The sequence below is a fragment of the Lampris incognitus genome, chromosome 1 (assembly GCF_029633865.1).
Source record: "Lampris incognitus isolate fLamInc1 chromosome 1, fLamInc1.hap2, whole genome shotgun sequence".
In the NCBI taxonomy this organism is placed as follows: Eukaryota; Metazoa; Chordata; class Actinopteri; order Lampriformes; family Lampridae; genus Lampris; species Lampris incognitus.
In genome coordinates, this window is record NC_079211.1 from 36,002,625 (window position 1) to 36,026,018 (window position 23,394).

The 23,394-nt window shown below is 43.1% G+C and overlaps 1 protein-coding gene across 1 annotated transcript in view; it reads right to left on the reverse strand.

Annotated features, from left to right (window-relative positions):
• atp8a1 (ATPase phospholipid transporting 8A1) overlaps window positions 1-23,394 on the reverse strand; it is a 218,356-nt gene that overhangs the window by 158,367 nt on the left and 36,595 nt on the right. The window contains exons 2-3 of the mRNA XM_056274219.1: window positions 14,526-14,640; window positions 1,670-1,769 (exon numbers count right to left, since the gene is read on the reverse strand). Coding sequence (XP_056130194.1) covers window positions 1,670-1,769; window positions 14,526-14,640 — 215 coding nt within the window. The remainder of the gene's footprint in view (window positions 1-1,669; window positions 1,770-14,525; window positions 14,641-23,394) is intronic.

Below are 23,394 nucleotides of genomic sequence, written 5' to 3' on the forward strand. Positions count from 1 at the left end.
AGTTTTGTCGAGTTTTCTAGTTTTGTTACTACTAAGTATGTGCTTGATTGTATCTTGCTGTACTAAGTTTACCAATAATTTTACCTTTTTTTTACCTCACTGTTTTAATCTTTTATTTTAATAAAAGCCCTTCTAGGGACAGGTGTTGCAAATTAGCATCTACTATAAACAATATGATATCTGCATCAGATAGCTGATTTCAGTTTGTCTATGTACACTGTATCTGTCCCTATCAAATAAACAATAGATAGATAGATAGATAGATAGATAGATAGATAGATAGATAGATAGATAGATAGATAGATAGATAGATAGATAGATAGATAGATAGATAGATAGATAGATAGATAGATAGATAGATAGATAGATAAATAAGGAAGGTGTAGACAGAATTCCAAATTTAACAAAAAAGGTAAAATTCTTAAAAATTAAGATCAAGAAAGTGGGCACCTAAAAAGCTGATTGCCTATTAGCACTGCCTGAAAGAAACTCATTGGGAAACATCTCTGTCCTCCCTCATCAGCATAGACATTTTATTCAAGGTCGCAGCATCGACGCAGCAGGTTATGAAGCTTCACACCAGCTGTTCTTTGAATCTGCAGCTCCAAGGTCACCAGATCAAGGCTTCGCCCATCCACAGAGCTCTCATTAGAGTGCAAGCATGTAGAGGACAGTCAGTCAGCACAAATCTAAGGTAAAGGTATACTCTCAGTCTTCGCCTCCCTTTAATCCACATGTCTGGGCTTTTGACACCTGGGACAGGGCTCTGGACTCCTTTGAATTGTGTAAACTGTCATCAGTGAGTTAAGCATAAGTGTTCTTAAAAAGGGATTAAAGTTGCCACATAAAGGCAAGTCACTGCAACAACACAAAAATGTCCACAGGGCTAGAAGGCTTAATTGTGTTGCTAACAGTTAAAGGCTCAATTTTCCTAGCTTTCCTGTTAAATGCTGAAGCACCATTAACACCTGTATGTGAGAGGGTTGGTGACATCAGGTGGTGGTTAAACAGCACAACTCCCTGCCCAGGGAAATGAAATTTCCGCTGAAAAGCTAATCTCAGTGTTGCTGTTTTACATCATCCCAAGTATCCCACAGTCCAAGCACCTAATGATCTTCAGGGCTATTTGTTTGAGCAGTGTAGGCCCTGTCTCACACCTTCAGTACAGTACAGCCATGAAATATGGCCCTTCTCTGCAACTTGTGCTTTTTTTCCCAAGGTTTGTGATGAGTAGTATAATATCTGCTGAGGCTCTGGTTAAATCTAGTAGCCTTTTGAGTTGTGAGTTGGGCGCACATACCAGACACTATATGGTGTGTGTGTGTGTGTGTGTGTGTGTGTGTGTGTGTGTGTGTGTATGTTATTGAATTACAGACAGAGCCTTTGGAAATGGAATCAAGGCCATGGAAGAAAAAAAAAAAACAAGTACATTTCATACATTAATAATATCTTTAAAAAAAAACAACAAATTGAAGCCAGGAAGAAGCTGGTTCCTGTAATATTACAGGTAAATATTACCTGTTACAAATGAAAAAAAAAATCTATGACATGACTTTATTTTAGCTCTACATATTACTAAGCTTTGGCTCAACCCATTTCAGAGCTTGAAATGAAAACAGCCTTGTAACTGCACAAACAAAAACACCAGCCCACCCACTGGTTCTCTTACCTGCAGCAGTGCAATAAAGAGGAAAAAGGAGTTGGCCGCCCTTCTGAATTGCGAATACAGGAACCGAGGAAGGAAGGTGAGGAAGTTATACTTTGCTGTGCTGCAGACCAGAGCAGGTAGTTTATGAGAGAGCAGACACAAAGGTAGAGGAAAGTAGGGAGAAAGAGAGACAGGGAGAGAGAGAGAAGAAAATTAGTTAGCCTCCAATTTTTAAGTACAAAACTCTTTATCCCATGAATAACATTTCTAAAAGCCAGGTTCCATAGGACTTTTGCCTTGTTCTAACGCATGTCTATTTACATGTCATGGATCTCTCGACAGACACATATTTTGCACTTTCATTGTCATTTGATATGATTTTGAAAAGTATTAAAACGATAGCCAATCTTGTGCTTTTTCTTGCTCTGATTATTTCTGGTGAATTAAATTCAAGCTAAAATAAAGCATCCCTCATTTTATTTGAGATGCCCCTGGAGCCCCCCTGAGGAAACCCCGGTGGTCCCATGCCCTCACTTAGTGGAGAACCACAGCCCCAGCGCTATAAACACCTATCAAATACTCTTTGACATGACCACTAGCCCAACCTCCCATCCATCCATTACAAGAGGTTGTTTATTTTTCTGAAAACGTGGAATGTGGCTCACAGTCATGTGTGTGTGTGTGTGAGAGAGAGAGAGAGAGAGAGAGAGAGAGAGAGAGAGAGAGAGAGAGAGAGAGAGAGAGAGAGAGAGAGAGAGAGAGAGAGAGAGAGAGAGAGAGAGAGAGAGAGAGAGAGAGAAAGAGAGAAAGAGAGAGAGGATGCATCCTAAGGTGTTGCAGTTACTAAAGCAAATTATTAGAATCAGAGCAGTTGATGACTGGCAGAGGCTCATGGACTAAATGACCATAAAGGATGATCAGGACAGGCAGGAGCAGTGGCAGGAGGGACATCAAGAACCCCTGCCAGACAAGAGCTATGATTACTAGGAGGAGGGCAATTGAGTGGGAGGGGGCAGATATTGATGATACATTGAGGCCAACAGAAGTCTAAGCAAACCCCTAATCTGGCCTCCAACAGTCTGATTTACAGCTGTGTTCAAGGGTCCAGCCAAAGCAGCCACTTGGGCGGCGATATACCCATGATGTATGGTGCCTCTGGCAATGCTTTGTTTGCCCACGCATGCACAAACACACAGCTACTCACTCAAGAGAATATGCGCACACACACACTGAATACCAGACTATTGCCTACAACTAAATGGGGCTGAGCATATGTAATTCATCATTACCGATAGCAGAATTATACTGCTGCGTGACTGTATCTTACTTGACACATGCTGGGAACAAAATTTTAAAGGCAAGTCCACAAGCACAATTTAATGGCAAAAACATGAAAAAAAAATATGAGACTGGTGCACAGTCAATGAAGAAAAAGAGCAGCTCATTCATTGTTATCCTGGATGACTAGTACAGTAGAGCAGTGTGTGGTGAAAGAGGCCAAGCAAGCAGGAAAGACACTGCACTGATATCAGTACAATGAGACACCAGCCTCACTGAGGAGCCTGATTGAGAGCCTTGTCACATCATGGATCAAAAAAGGTGCCAAAATATCAAAATCTGCTCCATATCCCATTCAAATATTGCTTTTTGTAACACGTTCACTCTTTCTGTTGAGGAGGCAGTTGAGTTCTGTATAGCCTTTATACATAAGATCCAAATCACATTTTGGTGATACCTGCATCATACTACACTTAACATAATTATCTTTCACTGGGTCACACAATCACTTGCAATATGTCTGACTGAAGCTGTGAGTGGACGTTCCCATCTAAAGCGCTCACAGTATCATGAGTGCTTTCATTTTTAGCAGAGGCCTCAGTGGGAATCAAACCATAAGACTGGAAAGGTTTAGGAGTTGTGGCAGTGTTGGCACAGTGTTAATGCTACACTCTATCAATTTATCTACACAGAAATAGCAACTGTGGGGGCACCCCAGTGGCTCACCTGTTAGAACGAGTACCTTACCGCAACGGCCTGGGTTCGAATCCGGCCTGGGCACTTTGCTGCATGTCATTCCCTCTCTCTCTCCCCTGCCTTTCCTGTCTCTCTCTCTGCTATCACTATCCAATAAAGGCGGAAAAATTATCTTAAAAAAAAAAAGAAAAGAAATAGCAGCTGAGGACATACAGTTATACTGATAACAGGTTTAGCCAAATCTGTTTAGCCACTTATCCCTCTCACCTAATCAACTTCTTAAATTGTCATCAAAACGTTCCTTCTCTTACTCGATATCGTTTCATCTTCACTACTCTGTCCTCCCAGACCTCATAGGGCAGTGCTGTAAAGCACGTCATTTTCTGATCACTGCTTTAAAAATAAATTCAGGCGTCTGGGTAGTGTAGCGGTCTATTCCGTTGCCTACCAACACGGGCTCGCTGGGTTGAATCCCCATGTTACCTCCGGCTTAGTCGGGCGTGCACAATTGGCCCTGTCTGTGGGTGGGAAGCCAGATGTGGGTGTGTCCTGGTGGCTGCACTAGCGCCTCCTCTGGTCGGTTGGGACGTTTGTTCGGGGGGCAGGGAGAACTGGGGGAAATAGCGTAATCCTCCCACATGCTACGTCCTGCTGGTGAAACTCCTCACTGTCAGGTGGAAAGAAGCGGCTGGCGACGCCACATGTATCAGAGGAGGCATGTGGTAGTCCGCAGCCCTCCCTGGATCGGCGGAGGAGGTGGAGCAGTGACTGGGACAGCTCGGAAGAGTGGGGTAATTGGCCCGATACAATTGGGGAGAAAAAGAGGGAGAAAAAAAAGAGGCAGAATTAACATGGAGAGTGGAAAATGCAAGGGCCAGGCTGGATTTGGGACTGGATAGTCGCCACCTTATTTACAAAATGAGTGAGAAATTTTTCAGGCAACTCAACATCAGGTTAAAAAAAAAAGAAGTGGAGGGACCATTAACAACAGAATCAATTGCCCTAAGGAGAACTTTAGGATTGTGGTTATTTATAGGCATCAGTTCAGATAAGTACGCTGATCTCGTATCATTAACTGCCTTCTGGTAAATTAGCATTTCGTTTTTTAAGGGTGATATGTGCTAATTTGGACTTGTTGATCTTCCATTGTTGTTCTGATTTTCTACAGAGTCCTCTAAGGGCATGAGTTTGATAGTTCAGCCAGGGGAGGTTATTTGATTTTTGTTTCCTAGTTTTAAAGGGTGCAATTTGGTCAAGGATGGATAGCCACTGATCACTGAATGAATTTAACAGTGCATCTGGATTGATGGGGGATTTAGAGGGATGATGAATTAAAAGCATCACAGAATTTAACAGCAGAGCCAGCGTTGAGAATGCAAGAGCATGTTTTAGAATAATGACTAGGAGTAGCGAGCTGTAATGGAACTCTGAAAACGACAGCTTTATGGTCAGTTACAAGCATATCCACCAGATTAAGATGCTCAAGAGAGAAACCACATGAGAGTACAAGGTCTAAAATGTGACCTTTGAAGTGTGCGGCCCCTTTAACAGATTGAATGAATTTAAAAGAGTCTATAAGAGCCGATGGAACACCCAGAAACCCGGAAACACTTTCCCTCCAGTTGCTGTGTTACTGTGTATCTGCTTCTTGTCTCCTGGCTTTTGGACTGTCTTTGCCTTAAACAACTGCTTTGGGATTTCGGTTCTTGGATTACCTAATTGCTATATTTTGGCTTTGACCTACACCTGGATTGAGACAACGAGCTAAGAACACAGACTTCAAATAGTGAGATGGCAAACCGGCAAGCTAGCTAAGCTTAGCTAGTGTTTCCGGCTAGCATTGGTGCGGTGAGATAACCCAGACTTTTTATAATGATTGGTAGTGTTAAAGTTAACTACCAAATTAACTACCGATTTCCACACTGAGAAACAAGATGGGACCAAAGAGGGCAAGTAAAATTACAGACGAGGAAGCTGAAGACATATAGAAATCTCTACACGTCATGTTGGAAGAGATTTCAAAAATCTCTAAACAACAGAAACTGATAATGGACTTGATAGGAGAAATAAAGAAACTGAGAAGACAAAATGACAACAAAAGATTTTTTTTTTAAATAACCATACTGGAGGGCCATGTGGCAGACCTGGAACAATATTTTTAAGATCCAAAAATGTGAAATCAAGGAATGGGAGGGACAACACACATGAATAGTAAAATCACTAAGAATAAGCACTCTGTCATATTTTGGCATGATAACAGATAGAAGATCAGAAAACTCAGAAATAAAACTAACTGAATTGGGGGGCCTATAAATTAAGATGCAGAGTAAAGGGAGAGGACCAGTGATTAAAAAACATAAAACCTCAAAGGAGATAAAATTAGCAAAAGTAACAGAATGGCACTTAAGACCTAACTTATAAAAAACAGCTGGGCCACCCCTCTTCCAGAGGACCTGGGACTATGAAAATATGCAAAATCAGGGGGCCTCGCCTCAATCAGGGGAACGGTGTCCTTGGAGACAGCCATGTCTCAGTAATCATAAAAAAGTCCAGATTTTTAGAAACAATAAAATCATTAATGATAAAGGACTTATTACCAAGAGATCTCACATTCAAGCGGCCAAAATGTTTTGGTGTCAAAGCAGAGTTAAAACCAAAGGGAGTACAGCAAATAGTATGCAAACTGCAGATATTTGTTCCGATGTTCGATTGTTGATGCAAGATGGCGGCGCATGTAGACGCGGCGACCAAACAACTGTTTTTTTTTTTTTTGTCTAATGTTTTTGATTCTGCGAGAAGAACGTCAGCTCTACTGGGAAACACAATTACAACCGTTAAGAACTTTAGAACATTGGAAATATGATCACACACGATCAGATACCAGCTTATTTGGACGATCTGCGTTTTCTCGGCTTACTCCGCGACCCAGGCCCCATCGCTACCAGCTTGAGCAAGCGCCGGAGGCTGTGCGAGAGGACCCGGAAACGCGACGTGCGCGGAGGCCTTCGTATTAGGCTAAAGGCTAACCCCTCCAGAGCAGCGCTCCCATCCATTTTACTTGCAAACGTATGCTCTCTGGAAAATAAATTGGACTGCATATGGCTTTGACGGACATCCCAGCGTGAAACTAAGGACTGTTGTATTTTTGTCTTCACTGAAACCTGGCTTCACAGCAACATTCCGGACACAGCCATACAGGCTAGCATGCTACCGAGCCAACAGAGCATTGTCTTTGTTAGGTAAAACCCGTGGTGGTAGCTTGTGTGTTTATATTAACAAGGAACGGTGTGCAAATGCTGTGATGGTCTCCAAATACTGCTCTCCACTCGTGGAGTTCACAGTTGTCAAGTGCCGAGAGAATTCACTGCTGTGTTGTTGTTATTGTGGCCGTGTACTTGCCCCCGAGTGCTAATGCCTCAGAGGCATTGCGCAAACTACACAACGGCATCAGCAAACAACAAATCCCATACCCCGACGGATTTTTCATTATTGCTGGGGATTTCAATCATGCAAACCCAAAGACTGTATTTCCTAAATTTTATCAGCATGTAAAATTTGCCACCAGGGAAAACAACAAACTGGACCTCATTTACACTAATAAGAAGAATGCATAGAGAGCAGTCCCCCGCCCCCACTTTGGAAACTCAAGACCACATCTCTGTTATGCTAATTCCAGCAGGCCACTTTCGAAACTTGCCAAACCGGATCAGCGACAGATCAGGGTCTGGCCTACAGGCCGCTCTGATTGCCGAGCGGAATAAACCGCTGTTCTTGCAATCCGCTTGTCATGTGGCTGGGAGGTTCGTATCCCAGACTCGCCGTAACCTGTCACGGCCAGGGCGTGCACGGGGTAAGGCATTCATTAGGCCACCCTTACCCGAGGGATAGCGGGTGTTGATCAGTGTAGAGTTCGGGGACTCGTCGTTCTCCAGCGACCCCTCTGGCCGATCCGGGTGCCTGCAGCCAAGCAACCGAAAGCATTCTCCCTACGTCTACTTCGCGGCCTGAAGGTAATGCAATCCAAGCGAGGCTTCAGCGTGTAAAACAGCGAGAGCAGCCGACACGAGTTTGGAGGAAGCTGGTGTTACGACTATCTCCTTCCTGTGGAAACGTGAGCCAGGGGAGTTATTCGACAAGAGTTCCGGCCATATGCCATTGGGTTAAATCGGGTGGGATAAGGGGAAAAACTAGAAATAAATGTATAAAAAGGAAAAGAAAAAAAAAGATCAGGGTATGACCAGAGGGGTCTATTTCAGCTTATGAGGACTGCTTTGAGAGCACAGACTGGAGCATTGTCAAAGAGGCAGCTTCCTCTGGCGAGCACATTGATTTGTAGAAATACACAGTGACAGTGACAGCCTACATCAACAAATGTATAGATGATGTCACAGTCACCAAAATCATTTCTTTGCAGCCCAGCCAGAAGCCCTGGCTGACAGCAGAAGTCTGGGCACTGTTGAGGACCCTTTATTCAGATCCGGTGCTGTATTCAGATCCGGTGATAAGGCAGCCCTCAAGACAGCAAGGGCCAACCTGTCGTTTGGCATCAGAGAGGCAAAAAGACAATATGCAACAGCCACCTCACTGATAGCAGAGACACACAGCGCTTGTGGAAGGGCATCCAGGCCCTCACTGGCTACAAGCCTTCTCCTCAGACCTGTGGCAGTGCCCCCACCCTCCCAGACGCATTGAATGACTTCTACGCATGATATGAGAAACTGAACGACCTGCTGGTGGTGAAGGCTACATCCCTGATGGATGACCAGGTTCTGCAGGTGACCGCAGATGATGTGAGAAAGACCCTCTCCAGAGTCAACCCACATAAAGTTGCAGGTCCAGACAGAATCCCAGGACGAGCCATCAAAGACTGTGCTCAGCAGCTGGCAGATGTCCTTGCTGACGTTTTCAACATCTCACTGTCCCAGGCAGTCAGCCCCATGTGTTTCAAGTCTACCACTATCATACCAGTGCCATAGAAGTCCGCTGTGTCCTGCCACAATGACTACCACCCCATTGCACTGACTCCCATCATCATGAAGTGCTTTGAGAGGCTGGTCATGAAGCACATCAAGTCCAGCCTCCCCTCAACTCTGGACCCTCGCTGGTTTGCATACCGCACTAACCACTCCACAGAAGATGCCATAACCTCTGCTCTTCATCCAGCCCTGTCCCATCTGGAGAGAAAGAACAGCTATGTGAGGATGTTGTTCATTGACTTCAGCTCAGCTTTTAACACAATCATACCACAACATCTGATCGAAAGGCTGAGCCAGCTGGACCTTAACACCTCCCTCTGCAACTGGGTACTGGACTTCTTCATGGGGAGGCCACAGTCAGTGCAAATTGGCAAGATCACCTCCAGGACCATCACACTGAGAACCGACAGTCCACAGGGCTGTGTGCTCAGTCTGCTCTTTTTCACCCTGCTGACTCACGACTGCACAGCATCATCCACCTCCAACCTCATTATACAGTTTGCTGATGATACCACAGTGGTAGGTCTCATCAGCAACAATGATGAATCATACAGAGCAGCGATGGATCAACTGGCGGCGAGGTGCAAAAACAACAACCTCTCCCTAAATACAGGAAAAACTAAGGAGGTTATTACTGACTTTAGAAAGACCAGCGCCCACCATATCCCTCTGACCATCAATGGCTTGGATGTGGAGAGAGTCAACAGTGTTAAGTTCCTGGGAGTTCACATCACAGAGGACCTCTTCTGGTCATCACATTTCACTGCGCTCTCCAAGAAGGCCCAGCAGCGTCTTCACTTCCTGTGGCGTCTGAAGGCGAGTCTCCCCGCACCCATCTTCATCACATTCTACAGAGGCACCATAGAGAGCATTCTGACCAGCTGTATCACTGTCTAGCATGGAAACTGCAAGGCCTCTGACTGCAAATTCCTACAGCGGATAGTGAAGACAGCTGGAAAGATCATAGGAACTGCTCTTCCATCCATCCATGCTATCTATGATGCACGGTACACCCGGAAGGCTCTTAGCATCATGAAGGACCTCACCCACCCTTCCAACATCCACATCACCCTCCTACCCTCTGGCAAGAGGTACTGGAGCATCTGTGCTGCCTCCACCAGATTATGCAACAGTTTCATTCCTCAAGCTGTGAGGTTCCTCAACAGCCTGAACACTTAGACCTTCCATAAAATGACTTTTTGACCGTCTTACTGTCCGTGTCAGGTGTGCTTGTGATGTTTAGGACTGTGAAGTAATTCTTGTTTTTAATGCAGTTTTTGTTTTTAATATTTATTGTGTTATTTGTTTTTATGTTGCACTGAGGTCCTTGTGAAACGTAATTTCATTGTATGTATGAGGCAACAGCAACTCAGCCACAAACAGCCAACCATGAACAACAGCAACACAGCCACCAAGTGGCAGACCGTGTAATTTCGTTCCCTTGTATGTATGACGCAGCAGCAACTCAGCCACGACCAACTCAGCCATGAACAACAGCAACTCAGCCACCAAGTGGCAGACCACGTAAAGTCACACAGTTTTGTCAACGAGTGCTGAGGCGTATAGTGCATAAACGTCGCCAACGCTCTGTTGACTCAGTAACTGCAGCGTTCCAAACTTCCTCTGGCATTAACATCAGCAAAAAAACAGTGCACCGGGAGCTTCATGGAATGAGTTTCCATGGCCAAGCAGCTGCATGCAAGTCTTAAATTACCAAGCACAATGCCAAGCGTCGGATGGAGTGGTGTAAAGCACGCTGACAGTGGAAAAGTGTTCTGTGAAGTGATGAATCACGCTTCTCTGTCTGGCCGTCTGATGGACAAGTCTTGGTTTGGCAGATGCCAGGAGACCGTTACGTGCATGACTGCATTGTGCCAACTGTAAAGTTTGGTGGAGGAGGGATAATGGTATGGGGTTGTTTTTCAGGGGTTGGGCTAGGCCCCTTCATTCCAGTGAAGGGAAATCTTAATGCTTCAGCATACCAAGACATTTTGGACAATTCTATGCTTCCAACTTTGTGGGAACAGTTTGGGGAGGGCCCTTTTCTGTTCTAGCATGACTGTACCCCAGTGCACACAGCAAGGTCCATTAAGACATGGTTGGGTGAGTTTGATGTGGAAGAACTTGACTGGCCTGCACAGGGCCCTGAACTCAACCCCATCAAACATCTTTGGGATGAACTAGAACAGAGATTGCGAGCCAGGTCTTCTCATCCAACATCAGTGCCTGACCTCACAAATGCTCTTCTGGATGAATGAGCAAAAATTCCCACAGACACACTCCAAAATCTTATGGAAAGCCTTCCCAGAAGAGTGGAAGCTGTTATAGCTGCGGATTTAGAATGGATTTAGAATGTGATGTCATAAAAGCTCCTGTAGGTGTAATGGCCAGGTGTCCCAATACTTTTGTTCATATAGCGTATATGCATAGGGATTGATTCAGCTGCCACTGTTTGCATTCTTTCGATGTTACCGTCACCATTTGTCTGCAAGCATCTGTAACTGTGTCTGTGATGAGTGTCTATGGTGAATGAGTGCATGTTGTTGAGTATGTGTGCATGTATGGAGCATTTCATGCCAAACAGTAATAACAGCTTGCACTGCCACTCCTACTTGACACAGGACAAATTGCATACACATGCACATTTACAGTATGGCCAGATCTGCTCTAACAATGGCTGACAACTGCTACAGCTAAATAAACAGCACTCAGACGCACTCAACTGCAGAAGACCGCGAAGATCCCTAGAAGTCACTGCAAACATACAGTTATAAAAGTAACGAGTAATGATAGTTGACTAGTGTGACATGTATAGAGACAACGGATATCCATCACTGCAAACATGCAGTTGTAAAAGTAACGAGTAATGATAGCTGAGTAGTGTGATGTGTGTATAGAGCATGTTTTGTTATCCTGTTTTTAGCTTTTGAGCAGCCGAAGGAAAATTACAGCAAGAAGTGTCAAACCTCTCAAAATCACATTGTTAGAAAGACGACGCGAGAGTCAAATGTCATGGGGTTGTGGGTTTCAGGCTGCCAGACTTGTGTCAGAGTATATTTGGTTTAACCAAATGGAAACCATCTTATTTGTTTTCTTATAATCAGGTGCAAATAGGGTATGAAAAAATGAGCACCAGAAAGTTCAGAATTTTTTATTTTTTTTGGAACGTTTATTTCAAACGTAATTTTTTTTTTAAAAAAAATGTATAGTAAAAGAAAACAAAAGAGAGAAAAAAAATCAAAACAAGCAAGCAATATCATCATCAAACATTTGTTTTAAATCTCGGCAGTTCGAAAAGGAGTAGGCAGAAGTTGGAAAAAAACTTTTCTAGTCCTACCCCCTTTTTCTATTTAAGTAGTTAAAACTTGAGATTTAAAAATCTCAAGTTTTAACATTTGAATAAAAATGTTATATGCTTTTCTCTCACTGACAAACTGTCCTGATGTGGTGTTCTTCAAACTAATTCTCCAACTACGACTAATTTTTAACAACTATTTGACTGAAGTGTGGTTTTCATCAGCAATGAATGACATACAAGCAAAACTAAAGATCCTAGGAAACAAAAATCTGATCATTCTAGTTCAGCTGATAAAAGATAAAAAATGAGTCCAAAGAAACACATAAAATTAAAGGAGGGCCAAGATCCACATTCTTGTTTGGGATAAGGAGGGTCATTTTGCGGCCTATATTGTGATAGAGCACTCTGGACATCCCCCGGTCCTCTTCGAAGCCTGCAGCTCTTGTGATCGTCATGCATTGACAAAAAAAAAAAACTTTAATCTTAAAAGGAGCTAGTCACAAGCACCAGGTTCATGAGTTGTTTAATATGATCATTCCTCATTCCTCTGCTGTTTGTTGCACTATGTGTGTATATGTGCGCGCGCATCTGTGTGTGTGTGCGTGCGTGCATGTGTATGTTTGCATCTCAGAGCGCTCACGCAACAAGTAACTTAACACTAATATTTCTTGACAGAGGACAGCCCGCCTAGACCTGACCTTTTATTGCCAAAACTGCTACAATCTTCTGCAAGAAACAGCAGGATGAAAACAGCCTAGTCTGGAAAGTCTGGAGAAAGCCAACGCCGCGGTCTTCTATTGACAAAACCTCCAATGGCGAAAGGTGCTGTTATGGTCTCAACTGTGGGACTTGATGTGGGGCAGGGACACGGCTGCGGATTGACATTTGGGTGGCAGCCACACAAGTGAGGGATGACTCAGGTCATCTGGTTTGTTTCTGTCTCTGAAGGCTAGTGCAGGGTTAAAGGTGTAAAGGTCAGTGATGCTGCAGGTAAACATGGAGACCACTGGTCACCTTTAGGTTGCCATCACCAGGTTTAAAAATAGCAGCATTTCTAACATAAAGCCCAAATACTCGAAAAAAGTACAGTAACATTTGTTAATTTTGTAGTAACCTTTGTTGTCTTTTTAAACACTTGAGTCAACTTGATATATATATATTTTTTTAAATCACCTTAAAAACATTATGTACAATGTCAGAAATAATCGAGGTAAATCTTGCATGACTGGTGATTTTTACATAGGCTGAGGCTTATTTACAGAACATATATGCTTGGGGATTGATTCAGCTGCCACTGTTTGCATTCTTTCGATGTTCCCGTCACCATTTGTCTGCAAGCATCTGTAACTGTACAGATAACCATTACGTAACTCCTCATGTCGTTTTTAACATGTGCCTGCACACTGTTTTTAATGACAATAAATTGAAATGAATTGGTATGGAGCCTATTTTTGTGGCTCTGTGGCAGGTGCTTCTACTTACCAGCAGCACATTACAATTCTATCAGGCCATAAAAGCCTACATGCAGAGTCCTCAGACTCAAGACTTGCCAAGGCTTTCTTGCCTGTAGTTCATCACACAGAGGCCATATTTCAACTTTGTCCAAATCAACTGTTGTCTTACCAGCCGCAGTTCCCCTGGCCTGCCACATTACAACACTGATTTAAAAAATTCAATTGGCCACCCCTTTCTTTCCTTCTTTATCTTTAAATTTAACTGTTTGCCTCTCTCAGATACCATCCACAAAAATTGGACTTGACAACAGTCATTTGGCACTGTCATTTGACAATGTCATTTTGCATTTAAAGTGAGCCAGTGTTGTAACAAGTTTTAAGAATTGACTGGTTGCTTTAAAATCAACTCTGTTCAACTAATGGCATGAGGTGTGTCATCCAAAATTAACTTAATCATCCATCATATTAAGCAAATTTCAGATATCAGCAAACCTCTTTGTTTCAATCTGTGCCACATGTTGAAAACAAAAATATATTGATACATTATGACCAGTCAATTAATACTGACCATTTGATGTACACTCTGATTTAAGTAATCTGCCTTGAAATCTACAGTTTGTTTCTTCTTAGAAAAACTAGTTTCACTTCACTGAGTCTTGTTCACACAATATTCTGACACATTCAAAGAAAACCTACACTGTGTTGGACACCAGATGCCTTTCTAACATTCCTATTTTTCTATTGCTCCTCCCTTCTCTCTGTTGTTCTGCCTGTGCTTGGTTCCTCCTGGTCTCCCCAGCTGCAGGGTAGGGATGGAGCCCAAGCTCAGACCCAGGCCTGGGGGGCAGCAGAGTAGAGAAATCCCCAGGATAACCGATCTGGTGACGGATGGCCCGGACCCAGCAGCCACCCCTATTCTACCCCTCCACTTCCCTGGCAAATATTTGCTCTTCAGCTTAGCCGGCACTCTAGCCAGCTTCGTACCCCCATGCTCTTGTCTGGGAATGCCAATCAGAGTCTACACAGTCCTGGGCTCTAGAGATTGAGAAAAAATCTCCAGACAAGTTTGTAAAGTAATTGAAAGCGCTCTGAGTGGCTGTTGGAGCTAGAAATGCTCTAAAAAAATGCGACTTGATTGATTGACATAACCATAAACAGAGGGAATTCCTCCTTACCTGACTCGATTACTGCAAAACTTGGTGTACTGTGGCTGATTGAGGAATATCAGGCGGGCGTCATCTTGGTCAGCTAAGGATGTCTTCTCTGACGTGTCTTCTGTTTTCTCGTACCCTTTAAACCAGGAGAAGAGCAAGAACACATTTTAGAGGAAAGCAAAAATCTAGATTGGAGTCATGCTCAAGTTTTTGTTATTGGTGGATGTCATATAATTTACCCCTTTCGCACTGAACTAAAGTCCTAGGTTTTTACTTGGATTCCAAGGAAATCTGTTTTGGGTATCGCACAGCAGATTTCACGGGCACTGGTAAAACATTTTCCTGGAAACAGGTCGATGTAACAACAAGTTTCATAGTATCTCATTAATCACTTGTTCAAAGAGCTTCAGGACTACCTTGTGATTTTTGACTATAGAACTAAACTTTACTTGACTCGATGTGGTGTTTTTGACACATTGCATTAAACAAGCAACCAATGACAAAAATGACAATGAATGTCTTTGCTCCAAATATACACTACCGTTCAAAAGTTTGGGATCACCCAAACAATTTCGTGTTTTCCATGAAAAGTCACACTTATTCACCACCATATGTTGTGAAATGAATAGAAAATAGAGTCAAGACATTGACAAGGTTAGAAATAATGATTTGTATTTGAAATAAGATTTTTTTTACATCAAACTTTGCTTTCGTCAAAGAATCCTCCATTTGCAGCAATTACAGCATTGCAGACCTTTGGCATTCTAGCTGTTAATTTGTTGAGGTAATCTAGAGAAATTGCACCCCACGCTTCCAGAAGCAGCTCCCACAAGTTGGATTGGTTGGATGGGCACTTCTTTGAGCAGATTGAGTTTCTGGAGCATCACATTTGTGGGGTCAATTAAACGCTCAAAATGGCCAGAAAAAGAGAACTTTCATCTGAAACTCGACAGTCTATTCTTGTTCTTAGAAATGAAGGCTATTCCATGCGAGAAATTGCTAAGAAATTGAAGATTTCCTACACCGGTGTGTACTACTCCCTTCAGAGGACAGCACAAACAGGCTCTAACAGGTACTATTTAATGAAGATGCCAGTTGGGGACCTGTGAGGCGTCTGTTTCTCAAACTAGAGACTCTAATGTACTTATCTTCTTGCTCAGTTGTGCAACGCGGCCTCCCACTTCTTTTTCTACTCTGGTTAGAGCCTGTTTGTGCTGTCCTCTGAAGGGAGTAGTACACACCGGTGTAGGAAATCTTCAATTTCTTAGCAATTTCTCGCATGGAATAGCCTTCATTTCTAAGAACAAGAATAGACTGTCGAGTTTCAGATGAAAGTTCTCTTTTTCTGGCCATTTTGAGCATTTAATTGACCCCACAAATGTGATGCTCCAGAAACTCAATCTGCTCAAAGAAGTGCCCATCCAACCAATCCAACTTGTGGGAGCTGCTTCTGGAAGCGTGGGGTGCAATTTCTCCAGATTACCTCAACAAATTAACAGCTAGAATGCCAAAGGTCTGCAATGCTGTAATTGCTGCAAATGGAGGATTCTTTGACGAAAGCAAAGTTTGATGTAAAAAAAATCTTATTTCAAATACAAATCATTATTTATAACCTTGTCAATGTCTTGACTCTATTTTCTATTCATTTCACAACATATGGTGGTGAATAAGTGTGACTTTTCATGGAAAACACAAAATTGTTTGGGTGATCCCAAACTTTTGAACGGTAGTGTATGTTCAAAAATTATGACTTTACAATTCTAGCAGCCAAATAATCCTCTCTATTCAGCCGCACTGTAGCTGTGGAACAGGTGAAATAGTGTCAAAAAGTAACTGCATGTTGTACAAATGCTGGCAACATATGAAAAATCGCAATGCATCAAAACAATGTAGTCCATTGTTAACCTGCCTTTTTTTTTTTAAGTTTAACATCAACAAGGAAGTGACATTACAGAGGTGATGACAGGATAGGATGGGGTCTGATGTAAGTAAAATACAAGGGTATGCTGAGTGGAAGTGGAAGACCAGAAAAAAACAGGAATTGACTTGGCAGAGTGAAAGGTTGAGTTTACTAACAATCCCAGATCTCAGTACCCAGTAAACCCAGGATTTTTTGTAAAAGAGACTCTACAAAAACGTAACTTCCTCCAAAAAATGTTGCCGAAATATCAAGCTAATGCGGAAAAAATTAAGAGTTAAAGATTCAATTTTTTTCAAAGTCAGAGTAATACACAGAGTTATATTTTGCTTAGGTAAATCAGAATATCTGAAAAGTATGACAAGGCTAATCTAGACAGGGCTGGATTTCACAGAAGGCATCTCATGAGGAGGAAGGCAAATTCAAGGGCAAATCTCTCAATGTCTATCTATGTCGGTCATCTATCACAGCTATGGCTCATGGCTCAGGTGGCACAGCCTGTGTGTGTATGTGTGTACAAGCACACCCAATATATGTCTACTGGCATTCCTAAGAGCCATCTGTGAGAGTGAATTATGTTGTTATTGTGAGAAGGATGTGGTTTGAGCATTACAGATGTCTTACTGGTTTCATTTATAGAGATATCTGAAAAGGCAAGCCATCTCCAAACAGACAAACCATGCACTCCTAAACTACTTTTAAGCACAACAGTCAAGTAGATTGTTTGCAGAACAATACCAAACTAAATTTTCTGTAGAAAGGCAATGGTATGACAAATATGGTTTTTCAAGCTGTAAGTAGATGTACACGCATAAGTCAAATCGAAGATGGGATTTGGCTTTTAGGGTTGTTTCCCTGCTGAGAATGCTGTGTGATTCAAGCTGGGGCTTTCCTGTAAGGTCCCTCTGACTTCATGCAGGCAGTAGTGAATAAATCTTATCTGTACAAATTGACTTTGGCAGTGTGGTGTCAGATTGCAACTGTGCAGAGGGCGCACCAGACCTGGTGCTTGTAGTATTTTGGTTAGTTAGTAATTCTTAGAATTTGTTTTAATCTACTTTGAGCGCCAGCTGGGTGGGGTTTGAAAAATTAGACAATATGTTGAGTGCCAGGCAATTTAGATTATTCAATGACTGCACTAGGATTTCATTAGATTAGGTTTTTGTGACAATTTATCTGCCACCATCTAAAATGCCCTAATACAGTAAGTCCCTCCCCATTTGATGTTCGGAAATGTATGTTAAAATAACTGCCACTTTATTTTAGTGTGTATATAAGTAGACACATATATTTTATTTATTTGAACATTAAAAATAACCCCAAGTACTATATGGCCCAGTTCTTGGGAGTCTTTATGGTTGGTTTCTCTCCTACCAACCAGCTCAAGAAGGCGGAGATGCTGTGCATTAAAAATGTGGGCTTTGCAGGAGCAGGATGGTGTTTTTAAATCTTTCTAGGCACTTGATATTCAGTAACAATAGGGACATTTTTTATCAACAATGCAATTTCAGGATTGGCAAAATATTTTATTGATTATACCAAAATAAGGGTTAAATCCAAGTGTGCCATCCACCACAAAAATCATGATTGACATGCAATAGCTTTACCCATCAGGGGTGGACACTGTGCATAGCACGTGGCCTGACATAGTATCTTGGACATCAGAAGCCCTCTCACTGTCTTTATCTTTATAAGGGAAAAAAAAGTGGGGATACACTTAAAACTTGAGCACATGGCCATTTAAATGCTGCTGAAAAAACAGAAATTCAATTTGTTACCTTAATAAAGGAAGCTTGCATTAACATGAAAACCTAGCTTGACCCTGTGAAAGCGAGGTTCCAGCGGTAGAGATGAGATATATTTGTGTTGAACAAAAAAAAATAATCAAAATTGTCAGAGGGGTACAAAACATAACTTGTGAAAGTCAGTAATACCGAAGAATGTTTTAAGACACTCTTAACCATTCTATAGCCGCAAGTGGCAATGGGTCCAAGCGCTTAACACAATGTGCTTTTATACGTACATTTAGTGGAAACTCCTGAACATGCGTTTCAGATTTCAGGTTGATATCACAACGTGTTAATGAGTTATTGCAAATTTTGGAAAATAAGCTATTTTGATAAAATGGATTGGCTTGTATAATCAATACCATATGGAATATAAAAAATCTAACTTTTTCCAGCTTGATCCAGAGGATCTCTGTACTAAGTTTCAATTCAATTCAATTCAATTCAATTTTATTGACATTAAAAACAATGTGCAAGCACATGTTAAAAATGAAATGAGGGCTGTGGCTTCACCAAACAGTGCAAGACAGACAAACACAGCAAACACAGTATAAGATATACACCCATGAAGGCCAAAAGCTAAAAATAAGTTAAAAGAGGGCTGGAGTACAAAATATTTAAAAATATCTACAGACATTCAGTGGGTAGCCAGTTTCAGGTGGGCAACAGCTTGTGGAAAGAAGCTGTTTTTGAGCCTGGTAGTGTGGGCTCTGAGGCTCCTGTAGCGCCTCCCAGAGCGCAGGGGGAAGAACAGTCCATGGTTGGGGTGGGTGGGATCTCTGCTGATGCTCAGACCCCTTCGAAGGCAGTGTTTGTGATAAATGTCTTTTATGGCTGGGAGCTGGGTACCGGTGATATGCTGGTCCGCCTTGACGATCCGCTGCAGAGCTTTCTGGTCTACTGAGGTGCAGTTGCCGTACCACACTGAGATGCAGATGGTCAGGATGCTCTCTATGGTGCAGTGGTAGAAGTTGGTGAGAATTTGGGGGGCTAGACGAGCGCTCCTCAGCCTCCTCAGGAAACGCAGGCGTTGTTAAGCCTTTTTTACAAGGGCCTGGGTGTTTAATGTCCACAAAAGGTCCTCGCTGATGTGGACTCCAAGAAATTTAAAGCTGGAATTGCGCTCCACTTCTACCCCATTGATGTGTATGGGGGAGTGGCTGCAGCTTCTAGACCTCCTGAAGTCCACAATCAGCTCCTTTGTCTTCTGCACATTAAGGACAAGATTGTTGGTAGTACAGCATGATGTGAGGTGCTCAATCTCATCTCTGTAGGCCATATGGTCATTATTGGTGATACGGCCGATGACTGTGGTGTCATCTGCAAACTTAACTATAACATTTGAGGGGTGAGTTGGCAGACAGTCGTGGGTGAAGAGGGAGAAAAGGAGGGGGCTCAGAACACAGCCTTGAGGGGCACCTGTGCTGAGGGTCAGGGTGGAGGAGGAGTGGTCACCTAACCTAACAGACTGAGGTCTGTTGGTCAGGAAGTCCAGGATCCGGTTACAGAGGGAGGGGTTGAGGCCAAGGGAGAGGAGTTTGGTGGTTAGTTTGGCGGGGATGATAGTGCTGAAGGCAGAGCTGTAATCTATAAACAGCATCCGGATGTTATGTTGTTAAATTCAAGGTGGGTCAGAGCAATGTGTAGGGCAGTGGCAATGGCATCCTCAGTAGACCTTTTGGGACGGTAGGCGAACTGATGTGGGTCGAATGTGGGGGGGATAATGTTTTTGATGTGAGCCGGAACCAGTCTTTCAAAGCACTTCATGGCAATGGGGGTGAGTGCTATGGGTCAGTAGTCATTCAGACATGTGGATGTTGGTTTCTTGGAGACAGGAATGATAGAGGTGGTCTTAAAGCATGCTGGGACTTTAGATTGGGACAGTGAGAGGTTAAATACAGGTGTGAAGACCTCAGCCAGCTGCTCGGCACATTCCCGGTAGACCTAACCCGGTATGCCGTCTGGTCCGGCAGCCTTCCGTGTGTTCACTCTGCACAGTGATTCTCTGACCTCTGCGACTGATAGAATGAGCAACTGGTTTTCTGGGTGGCTGGGGATTTTTGTGGCCGGGTCAGTATTGTCCTTGTCGAAGCGGGCATAGAAATGATTTAGCTTGTCTGGCAGGGAGGTATCATGGACAGCGGGACCGCAATTAGAGCTTTTGTAGTCTAACAGACTGAATGCCTTGCCACATTCGCTGAGGATCAGAGTTATTGTGCAAGTGGTCCTCTATTCGTAGGGAATATTTATGTTTGGCTGTTCTGATGCCCTTTTTGAGGTTTGATCTGGCTGCGCTGTAGGCCTCACAGTTACCTGACTTGAACGCTGCATCCCGGACTTTCAGAAGCTGCCGGACCTCACTGGTCATCCAGGGTTTCTGGTTTGGAAAGGTGCAGACTGATTTTTTTGTTGTGACACTCTCAGTGCAAATGTTAATGTAGGCTAGTATGGCAGATGTCTGTTCATTAATGTCTGTATGGGAGCCATGGATAGCTGAATGTGCAAAAATACTCCAGTCTGTGTTTTCAAAACAGTCCTGGAGTTCAGAGACTGCTCCTTCTGGCCGGACAGTGATTGTCTTTACTGCTGGCTTGATCCATTTTATTAGGGGTTTGTAGGCTGGGACCAGGAACAGGCAGAGGTGGTCAGAATGCCCCTGATGAGGGCAGGGAGTAGCTTTGTATGAGTCCTTGATGTTTGTATAGAGATGGTCCAGGGTGCTTTGTCCCCTAGTGGGGCAGGTGACATGCTGATGGAATTTGGGCAATACAGCCCACTACAAATTTGGTGACAATTGCTGAGAATATGTAGAAGTAGTGAAATAAACAGAATGGACAAAATACAAATTCGGGGAAAAGTTAAAATCTATCAAAAGGCAGTCTTCAACTTAATATGACCTTCAGAAGAATTTGAAAACATGCCACATGCGTAAATTGCCATAAGGTTGGCAACTTCGAAATGGACACCTTGGGAATTCAACCAGCGACCTTTGAATGCCAAGAGAAGGTGAGTGATTGCGCCACTGGTGTTTCACCTGGTGTTTCACATGGCGTTTCACACACCTTCTAACAACTTAAGGCAATGACATCACAGTTGCCAGACTGAGGTATTTTTGATTGGTTAAGCGTAAAAAATTCACAATTGAAATGTCAGTGATAGAATTCTGGGGGGGGGGGGGATCACACACCATTCTGCAGGTTTTGGGTGTATTGTCAAATACTGTGGTGAAGTTTGATCAAACATTTTGTGAAATAGAATATGTTGTGGATGTGCATACAGTACTAATTACAGTAAGACACTGAATGTCACTACAGACTTGTCGTTTGACATATCTGAACATCATTTGAAACATGTTATTGAGCATCCGCACAATCCCTGTGTCTATTTTGGTACCATTTGAGTGAAGACTTGTCGAGATATAGATCTTAATTGATTTTAAATATTTTGAAAAATACAGTGACAGGTGAAGAAGAGAGTGTAGGCAGAGTGGAGTGGGTGGAGAAGAGTGTCAGGAGTGATTTGCAACAGAAGGGTACCAGCAAGAGTTAAAGGGAAGGTTTGCAAGATGGTTGTGAGACCAGCTATGTTATATGGTTTGGAGACAGTGGCACTGACAAAAAGACAGGAGACAGAGCTGGAGGTGGCAGAGTTGAAGATGCTAAGATTTTAATTGGGAGTGACGAAGAAGGACAGGATTAGGAACAAGTATATTAGAAGGACAGCTTAGGTTGGATGGTTTGGAGACAAAGCAAGAAAGACAAGATTGAGATGGCTTGGACATGTGTGGAGGAGAGATGCTGGGTATATTGGAAAAAGGATGCTGAATATGGAGCTGCCAAGCAAAAGGAAAAGAGGAAGGCCAAAGAGGAGGTTTATGGATGTGGTAAGAGAGGACATGCAGGTGGCTGGTGTGACAGAGGAAGATGCAGAGGACAGGAAGAAATGGAAACGGATGATCCACTGTGGCGACCCCTAACGGGAGCAGCCAAAAGCAGTGGTGACAGACTTCTGAATTGACCATTGTTTGCAGTGAGGCTAATTTTGTCACACGTCACTGGGTGTGCTGAAAAAAATTTAAGCTCTGTAAGATGTATGGGGGATCTTTTTTTTTTAAGTTTAGAATGTGAATTGTCCAGAAATTTAGATTTGTTGTAATAAGTCATGCCCACTTTAATCAATCATTACCAAATTTTATGCATCAACTGCATCATGACCCAAGATCGTGCAAAACCGAATTTTGTATGAAACCATAAAGGCCAGTTACGAGATATAAACTTTTCACATTTGTAGCGCCCCATAGAAGTTAAATGCAATGCATTATAATACGTAAACTTAGTGAAAACTAGTGAACATGTGTCTCAAATTTCAGGTTGACGGTCATGAGTTATTGCAATTTTTTTTTTAAATTAGCTATTTTGATAAAATGTGATTGGCTTATATAATGTAATCCTATGGAAGATCAAAAATCCGAAAAATAAACTTTTCCCGGCTTGTTCCAGAGATGCTCTGCACCTAATTTGGTGACGACTGCTCAAAATATGTAGGAGTAGCAAAAAAAACAAAAACAAAAAAACTGATTCGGACAAAAAAAAAATCATATCTCATCTCATCATCAGCAGCCTCTCCGGGGTCGAGTCACAGTGGCAGCAAGCTAAGTAGGGCACTCCAGACGTCCTTCTCCCCGGCAACACACTTAAGCTCCTCCTGGGGAATCCCAAGGCATTCCCAGGCCAGATTGGACATGAAGTCCCTCCTGCGAGTTCTGAGTCTGCCCCGGGGTCTCCTCCCAGTTGGACATGCCCGGAAAACCAAAGGAAGGCGCCCAGGAAGCATCATAATCAGATGCCCAAACTACCTCAACTGGCTCCTTTCGAGCCAGCTGAGCAGCGGCTCTACTCCGCGCTTCCTCTGGATGTCCAAGCTCGTCAACCTATCTCTAAGGCTGAGCCCAGACACCCTACGGAGGAAACTAATTTCAGCCGCTTGTATCCGCGATCTCACCCTTTTGGTCACTACCCAAAGCTCATGACCATAGGTGAGGGTTGGAACGAAGATTGACTGGTAAATTGAGAGCTTTGCCTTCCGGCTCAGCTCCCTCTTCACCACAATGGTCCAGTACAACGTCCGCATTATTGCTGATGCTGCACCAATCAGCCTATCAATCTCCCGCTCCATCCTACCCTCA